This window comes from Poecilia reticulata, unplaced genomic scaffold (assembly GCF_000633615.1).
Source record: "Poecilia reticulata strain Guanapo unplaced genomic scaffold, Guppy_female_1.0+MT scaffold_181, whole genome shotgun sequence".
Classification (NCBI taxonomy): Eukaryota; Metazoa; Chordata; class Actinopteri; order Cyprinodontiformes; family Poeciliidae; genus Poecilia; species Poecilia reticulata.
The window spans coordinates 551,962-560,678 of record NW_007615018.1 but is presented as its reverse complement, the minus strand read 5'-3'; the positions used below and the strand labels follow the sequence as shown (position 1 = coordinate 560,678).

Here is an 8,717-nt window from a genome sequence, read left to right as displayed (position 1 = left end):
GGTCCAGATCCAGAACCCTGGTCCAGATCCAGAACCCTGGTCCAGATCCAGAACCCGGGTCCAGATCCAGAACCCGGGTCCAGATCCAGAACGCAGGTCCAGATCCAGAACCCTGGTCCAGATCCAGAACCCTGGTCCAGATCCAGAACCCTGGTCCAGAACCCTGCAGTCTGACTTCCTGTTCTCTCTGTGGAAGAACCGTGGTCCGATCTTCTTCCTGGTGTTGGTTCGGATCCTCCTCACCTCTCTAAAGGTCCCACCACGGCATTTCAATCAGCTTGAGTCTGGACTTCGACTAGGCCACTGTGTCTGCTGCCGATGAGCTGCTGTGACTGGTCCAGTCAGGAACTGCAGGCCTGTGGGAGTCAGTCAGGCCCACACCATCACTCTGCCACCACCATGCCTGACAGCGTCGGCTTCTCCTGAGCTGCTGGTTTCCTCCATCTTGGTCCAACGTTTCTGCTCTGGTCTCATCTGCTCTGCATCCAGATGTGGCTCTACCAACCTCAGGCCGGCGGCCATCTTGTTTCTAGAGAGAGGCTTTCTGTGTGATGACCTTTAACCTTTAACCTGCTATCTTGGGGTCTTTGCTGAGCAGCAGCAGCTTGCCGGCATTAACCAGCAGGAGATCCTCCTCAGATCTTTAGAGCATATTATTTTATCTTGTTTCTGCTGAGAGTCGGCGGTTCTGATTGGTTCTGATTGGTTCTGATGGGTTCCGATGCGTTCCGATCGGTGCCGCTGGGGTGAAACCAGGACAAATGGGCGAGACGATCCTCGGCTTCTGGAATCAGCAGCGTCAGCATCATGCTGACTGTCACAGAGTCAGAGATCAGAGGCTTCAGGATCTGGGTCATTGATCCAGATGATCAGAACCGGCAGGATCCAATCCTCCATCAGCGCCGGGGCAGCAGGCTCTGATGGATGGTTGGATGCATGATGGATGGATGCTGGATGGATGGATGCATGATGGATGGATGCTGGATGATGTGCTCTGCTGTGACTCAGTCTGTAGGAGTTTCTCTGTTTTTGGGTTTTTCTCACAGATAGATGCTAATCAGCAGACAGGAAGTTGATCAGCTTTATCAGATGGACGCTCTGATAGGAGGAATCTCCCCGATCGGTTATCTGACCCCAGATCAGATCTGATGGTCATAAATAAGCTGATCTGACAGCAGATGAATCAGAACCTGACCAGAACACAGAGGAGCCGACATGCTGCTGCTTCGCCGCGCCGCCGACACGCTGCTGGTGAGAATCATGGCTGCCGAACTCTGACTGCTCTGTGGCTGACGCCGTTCGGTTCTGTCAGGGAGGGAGCCCAGACCCGCTTCTGGTTCTGAAGGAACCTAGAGCTGGAAAACAGCTGCTGTGTTTAGAGCTCAGGATGACGCTAAGATTAAGATTCATAAGACAGAAAGTACCAGAACCGGGTCAGGAACCAACCGGGCTTTAGGAAGGGCAGTAGCCCAGGGCCGCCACGCTTTGGGCGGCTCAAACATCACACTTTATATAAAGCTAACAGGCCGACAGCGGGTGAGTCAAATTCATATTTTGGGATATATATTAACATATATCGTCCAGATATCAAACGTGGCTAAAACCGGAGATTTAGACCAACATCCGAGCTAAATATGACAACTAAATGTTAAAGCTAAATATGACAGCTAAATGTTAAAGCTAAATATGACAGCTAAATGTTAAAGCTAAATATGACANGCATCCTAAGCTGCATCCTAAACTGCATCCTAAGCTGCATCCTTACTTCGGAAGGAGAATATTAACTGGTCCATATTGACCCCTGCTGCCTGTAAACGTCTGCGGTGATTTGATGGGTTTAAAATGTGGCATTTATAAATGACATGGTGAAAATAATAACTTTACCTCCGTTTTTCCTCTTATGACAAACTAAATGACTCAAATTATTGCTGTTAATTTGTGACAGTATAACTTTACAAACGGCCCGCCATAATGGATCAGAACCTTTACCTGAAATCTGGCACCAGAACCAGAAAATGTCCATCCATGACGTCAGATCAGGTGACCATCTGTTTGGGTTTCAGAAACTCGTTTGAGCTCCAGGATTCAAAGACAGAGAAACCGCCGTCGGCTCTCATCCGAGTGGTAAGATCCGCCGAACCGCCGATCGGCTGCAGAACTCCGGCCAGAACCGACTAACCGATGTGTGACCCGGTCTGCAGGTGAAGCTGGAGGAAGTGAAGGAGAACCCGATGATTGGAGAGATCCAGAAGGACGAGAGAGGTGAGCCGTCTGATCCGGAGAAGGTTCTGCAGAACCCGGGGAATCCGGTCCTGTTTCAGTTTGGACCTTTTTCTGTCGCAGAGTTTCGTCCTGGAGGAGATCCAGCGGAGCCGGTCAGTTCCTCCGAAGGCCAACAGGGGGAGCTGCAGAGCCGCCCAGGTCAGGCTGGTTCTGTGGGTCAAACAGGCTGAGCAGGACGAGAAACCAGAACCAGAACATGTTTCCAAAAATAACTCATTAAAATATCCGACTCCCTCTGCAGCTCTCAGTAAAACCTTCTGCTCATTTAAATTCATGGACAGACGAAATATTTGCATGTCAAATGATGTCAGATTCCCCAGAGAGCCGAGCAGCAGAACCAATAAATGGACCAAACTCAGTTTGATCCATTTCTAGAAATATTTACTGGTGGAATCAGTTTGACTTCACCTGCATTAAACATTTATGTCCGTTAGAGAACAACGGCCTGAAAACGCTGCTCTCTGTAGAGCAGGGGTGTCAAACTCCAGTCCTGAAGGGCCGCTGTCCTGCAGTTTTTAGATGTGCCACAGGTACAAAACACCTGAATCAAATGGCTTAATTACCTCCTCAGTTCTCCAGAGCCTTGCTAATGACCTAATTATTCTATTCAGGTGTGGTGCAGCAGAGGCACTTCTAAAAGTTGCAGGACAGCAGAGGACTGGAGTTTGACACCCCTGCTGTAGAGAAACTACAACAGGAAATGTAATGAAGACATTTTTTCTCCCACACATTTGGAAACGACCAGCAGATTCACACAAAGGTAGAAAAATAAAAACAATAGTAATAAAAAGCTGAAGGATCCAGTTAGAAAAGTTACAGTCAAAAATGAACAGCAGTAAATATTAAGGTTTAAAAGCTGAAGGTTTAGCTTAGCTGGAGAAAACTAACTAAATATTTGGTTTAAATGTGACATTTATAAGTGAATAAATGTGAAAAAAAATAATGAATCCTGATTGTTTTTTTGTTGCTTTTTTTTGGCTAAATAACTGAATTGAATATTTGATTGTAACTTTACTGACGGTTCTCTGCATCGGGCCGATTTAACAACATGAGAAATTAAAATGATATTATACAGCATTTAGGATGCTGTCCTCAGATTGTGGGATGATTTAGAAAAGTAAAATGTGCAGCATGTGTATATATGTGCATAAAAACAACAATAACAGTGAAAAACCGCAGCTATGAGCAGAATGATAGAAGCTGTGGTTTGTTGGGAGGAAGGATTTGTGGTCCAGGTCCGACTGACGGAGACCAGCAGCTCAGCAGCAGCTTCACTCATATTGTTAATATTTAATGTTCACATTTGGCTCGTTTCACGCCTGCAGCTGCTTCATCATCTGTTAGATTCATCACAAGACAAACCGGTTTAAAACACCTGACTACATTTCCCATGATGCCTGTTTTCAGACCGAAAGCCCTCAGAGGGAACCTCAGCCGGAGTCCCTCCCTGGAGGAGCCACCTGGTGGCGCCAGAGAGCAGAGGTGGGGCTGAGAGCCTGACAGGGCGGAGTAAAGATAGACTCGGTTTTTAATGACGTCAGTGTTTTTTTACCCTTAGACCTGAATGGCTCCGCCCCTCAAACCTCCCACCACGTCACAGATGGGCGAGGAAACGGCGGCGAGGCGCTGGGACCGTCAGCCAATCGGCTGTCAACGCAGCTTCATTACGTCACTCAGTCCGACGACAGGAACGCGGTTTACGCTCGAGTCAGCAAGAAGCTCCGCTTGGCCAACTCACCTGTTCCCACACCTGAGGGGGCGGGGCCACCGCGGGGGGAGGAGCCTGAGGAGCAGCGCTTCCCTCCGCCGCCTGACCGGGAGACATGGGAGGTGGGAGCAGAATAACCCCAACACCAGGGGGCGCTGTGGCAGCGAGGTGCACAGAGGGTGATGATGATGATGATGATGATGATGATGATGATGATGATGATGATGATGATGATGATGACTGCCGAGGATTTGAAACCGTCTGTTACCATGGAAACGCTGACCTTTGGAAACCATCCTTCATGAAACTTCTGAGACTTCTGATTGGTCCGTTGTGTTCCGACCCAAACCGGTTCTGATCAGCTGATTTCTGCTGCTCGCTTCATGTCCATCCAGAAGGGGGCGCTGCAGGACCAGGAACTGAAATAAAGTTTAACGTTTCTGAACACAGTGGTTCAGATTGACACGTGTTCAGTGTTTGGTTTTTGTCTTCAAATTGGATAAATATAGTTCTAGTTCCTTAAAACTGAAAAAAAAGTGAAGGTGATGAAATACGAAATATGAGAAATATGATAATTATTTGAAAGTCTTCTGCCTGTCGTCATATTCTTTCCATGAAAACCAAAAATAATATTCTCAAACATTAGTAACGATTTAGAATCAGCATTACAAATGTTAAAGTTATTCATTTCTCTCTGAAGTTCCAGATTAGGGTATTGATTCAATATATTTCATCTTGATTATCGATTATTAGGGTAAATTCTGTGTAGCAGATTTTAGTTTCTGGTGAAATATTATCATTTTTCCTCCCAGTGAATCAGGAACAGAAACATGTTGATGAAACCGGAAATCCGGAAACAAGGATTTAAATTCATCATAAAAAGTTTCCATATTTCATAGAGACTGAATGAAACTGAGCGGATTTCCGTGGATGGCCCACAGGGGGCGCTGCACAGCCACACATCATATTCACTCTATTTTCACTCAAACACATCAGAATAAAATAGTTTATTTCCTAAATGTTTGATTTTCCTGGAAGTCTGGGTCAAAGATTAACTGGAAAATGTTTTTAAACTTCATCTTTTCCGTTTTTTATTAATCTGATTAGTTTTGTTACTAATCGCTCATCAATAAATATATTTATCCTGACCTGCTGCTGACATTTTATTGCTATTTTCTCTGTTTTGGATGCCAGAGAATAAAAATGTGAAAATAAAATGAATAAGCCTGAATGCTCTGCTGGATGTTTTATGCTTTCATTGTTTTACAAAAATCATTTTTAAATGGTTCAATCAGTCAAAACGGATCTATAATTATATTCTATAACATATTTACGACGATCGTCATAAAAAATCCTCATTTGTTTGATCTGCAGGTTAAGAAATAGTTCAATATCAAAAACATACATTAAAATTTCCTATAATAATCTATAAAATCATAAAATAACAACAATATAAAGAGTGAATTCCAAACCTCGGCTCTCGGTACGGCCAACAGGTTCTGGTTCTGGTTCCAGATCAGTGATGCAACCAAGCTCTGCAGAACGGGTCGGCACCGGGTCGCCACCCTGTGAGTCACTTCCTGCTGATTCAGAGGTCAGCCAGAGGTCAGCTCAAGTCGAGGCAGCGAGCGCGTCCATCCACAGCTGCAGGTCTGACTCCAGGTCCGGGTTCTGGGTTTGGTCCTGGTTTTGGTCCGGTCTGTGGTCAGTCCTGGTGAAGAAACAAAATGTCAGCAGGGATTCAAACCCAGAACCGTCCTGCCGCCTGGCCCAAGGGCAGCGGCCAAAATAAACCACATGAAGTCCAGAAACACAGAGATGCACATGACCTGCGACCTCCAGCCTGAGCACAAACAATGAACTACGTCAATAATAATAAAAATAATTGTTATGGATTCTGGATTTTCCTCTTTTAACTGCTTACATGGACATGCTGCAGCTCACATAACCATGTTTATGTGTGAAAGCAATCTGGTTCAGTTTAATCTGGTTCAGTTTAATCTGGTTCAGTNTTTCTGCCAGGAAGGTCTCAGGATGCAGCGCCAGCTGTGGAGACAAGCAGTCGGAGAGCGTCTGCCCAACCGGGTCCAGATGGGTCGGACCGGGTCCGACCCGTTTGAACCCGGTCTGACCCTTCTGGACCAGTCCGACCCGTTCGGACCCGGTCCGACCCATCTGGACCCGGTCCGACCCGTTTCACTGCAAAAGCACTAAATCTTACCAAAGTATTTCTCTCCCATTTGGTTCAGTTGGAGATTTTTGCACTGAAACTCGGAGAACGGTTCGATGTTCTGGTCGTCTTGGACCGGGCCGGACCGGGTCAGACCAGGTCGGACCCGGTTGGTCTGCTGATATTTGTGTTTAATTGGAAACTGTAAAAATAGTCTGAGTTTGGAGATGAATACCATTAATACCGTCCAGGTCCAGGTCCAGGTTCTGGTTCTGGTTCTGGTTCAGGTCCTGGTTCTGGTCCTGGTCCAGGTCCTGGTTCTGGTCCAGGTTCTGGTCCAGGTCCTGGTCCAGGTTCTGGTTCTGGTCCTGGTTCTGGTCCAGGTTCTGGTTCTGGTCCTGGTCCAGGTTCTGGCCCTGGTCCAGGTCCAGGTTCTGGTTCTGGTTCTGGCCCAGCTGACCCCGCTCTGTGCCCCTCAGGTCCTGTGCAGTGCATTGTGGGTAATCTCCGGGCAGCTGCCCTGTGACTCCACGCTGGTTTTCTCCGACGTTCCTCCGGCTGGAGGAAACGGGAACGTCCATCAGCGCTCGCTGTCGCCGTGGAGCTGGAGGTGGGTCCAGCAGAACCTCTGGTTCCGGTCCTGGTTCTGGTTCTGACGCTGCCCTCTGCCCCTGCAGGTCCAGCACGGTGAAGAACCGGATCCCGTCCACCATCTGGGAGGCCAGCTGCAGCACCAAGTTCTGCTCCGGACCCAAACCGGGTCAGGAGGGAGAACACGACTGGAACTCTGTCCCGATCCACCAGAACATTCTGGTTCTGACCCGGATGGAGGGCAGCCGCTGCTACAACGCCTCCTACCTCTCAGTGGCAGTGGGCTGCACCTGCGTCCGGGCCAGCACCGAGCAGAACTAGAGACCGGAACCAGAACCGGAACCGAGCAGAATTAGAGACCGGAACCAGCACCGACCAGTACCAGAACCAGAACTCTATGGTTGAGTAGTTTGATGGAAACGGTTCTGAATCCAGTTTGATGTTCTGGTTCGACCCGGTTCCTCTGAGGTCCGGTCCTCCTGGTTCCGATCCGTTCTGTTCAGAACTCTGACGGCTCCTCTTCCTCCTCTGAGCTCTGCGTTTCCATAGATACCGATATTTTCTGGTTCTGATCAAATTTATGAACACGGACTCGGACAGAACCGCCGTCGTCCGGCCCGGTTCTGAACCTTTATGGTTCAGAACCGCAGATTTTCCCATTCCTCGCTGAACTCGGTTCTGTTTGTGGTTCTGATTCTAAAATGTTCTGTTTAGTATTCAGATCCTTTGGACTCTTTCTGAACAGAAATGCTGGAAAATATAAAGATGTTGAATCTTTATTTGGGTTCTAATCCGGTTCTGGTTCTGGTCCAGCTGAAGTTCTGTTTGAATGTTTTTTAATTCTTTAATTTCATACAAATAAACTGAAGAAATGTGAATAAAATCCATCCAGTTCTGTTTGTTAGCGTCAGGTTCTGAACCGGTTCTGAACCGGTTCTGAACCGGTTCAGAACCGGTTCTGGTTCTGAACCGGTTCTGAACCGGTTCTGGTTCTTTGGGTTTATCGGTTGATTTGAGGTTTTCCTTTTCTCTCATATCTTCTGGTTTCACTGACTGGCTGTTGGTTGAATTATTATATTTATTACATTAAAACGTAACTACAGCAGAACTTTATTACAGTAACACGGAACCACCAGCAGGGGGAAGCAAATCCCGCGAGGCTGTAAGCAGCTTCCTTTAAACTCGGTTTTCCAGCAGGTTCGCTGCTTTGGTTCAGGCTTTAAAGGAAAACTGGAGAGAAAATGGAGAGAAACTGGAGAGAAACTGGAGATCTACACGTCTAGAGGAATTCTTCATAACCTGGAAAATACTGTACAGCTGTGAACAGACCTGTAGCCAAGCTGGATATTTTTCATAGATACATAAATTCTTAATCTCCTGAGAGACACGCAGGGGCTCAACGATGCTGTAATATTCAATAAAAACAGCAAAAAATATAAGTTAACAGGAGTTTTGTGAAAACATTGCAAAGCTTTAAGGCAGAACTATAGAAAGTGGTTTGTTCTTTTAAAGTATGGCCGCCAGGGGGCGCTGTGCGGGCCTCAGAAAGTTGGCAGGAAATGAGGTAAATAAAAGCCAATGAATTTTCAATCTTAAACATTTTATCATTATTTTGTTCTGTTTTTCAATCACTTTAAAAATAAAATCTAACTTAAAATAACTGATTTACATACTACATCTCCTTCTCATTTTCCAAATGGCTGCCAGTGAAGCTATGCTAGCCTTGGTTCTCAAGGTAGCTTAGCATAGCATAGCATAGCGAGACCAAACTGGAAAACTTTCTGATAAGAAAAAGACCAAACGAGCCGCCCGGCAGCCCCGCCGTGAAGGAAACGACTGTGGAAATGAAATCTGATGGGATTACCATCAAATATTACACGTTTGCTTAGAATCAAGAGAGATTGTGATGACCATCCAACATTTAGCCCACCAATCAAACTCAAAATACAGATACTAGCATTAGCT

At 46.5% G+C, this 8,717-nt stretch overlaps 2 protein-coding genes across 5 annotated transcripts in view; both read left to right on the top strand.

Moving 5' to 3' along the window:
* Positions 1–8,665, top strand: part of il17a/f2 (interleukin 17a/f2) — a 12,353-nt gene extending 3,688 nt beyond the window's left edge. The window contains exons 2-4 of one of the 3 annotated variants that reach the window (XM_017303114.1): positions 1,051–1,251; positions 6,641–6,771; positions 6,839–8,665. In XM_017303114.1, the coding sequence (XP_017158603.1) occupies positions 1,216–1,251; positions 6,641–6,771; positions 6,839–7,073 (402 nt within the window). In that variant the 5' untranslated portion in view covers positions 1,051–1,215 and the 3' untranslated portion in view covers positions 7,074–8,665. Of the gene's footprint in view, positions 1–96; positions 1,252–6,640; positions 6,772–6,838 lie in introns of all 3 variants that reach the window. The other 2 variants (XM_017303113.1, XM_017303112.1) reach the window with 2 other exon arrangements.
* Positions 1,726–5,172, top strand: LOC103460123 (uncharacterized). 2 transcript variants are annotated; one of them, XM_008402123.2, is made up of 5 exons: positions 1,726–2,124; positions 2,202–2,262; positions 2,344–2,421; positions 3,691–3,765; positions 3,842–5,172. In XM_008402123.2, the coding sequence occupies exons 1-5, from the start codon at positions 1,972–1,974 to the stop codon at positions 4,126–4,128; spliced, it is 654 nt and encodes a 217-aa protein (XP_008400345.1). In that variant the 5' UTR covers positions 1,726–1,971; the 3' UTR covers positions 4,129–5,172. The 2 variants fall into 2 exon arrangements, with proteins under 2 accessions (XP_008400345.1, XP_017158600.1); XM_017303111.1 differs by lacking the exon at positions 3,691–3,765.
* Positions 8,666–8,717: the final 52 nt, after the last annotated feature.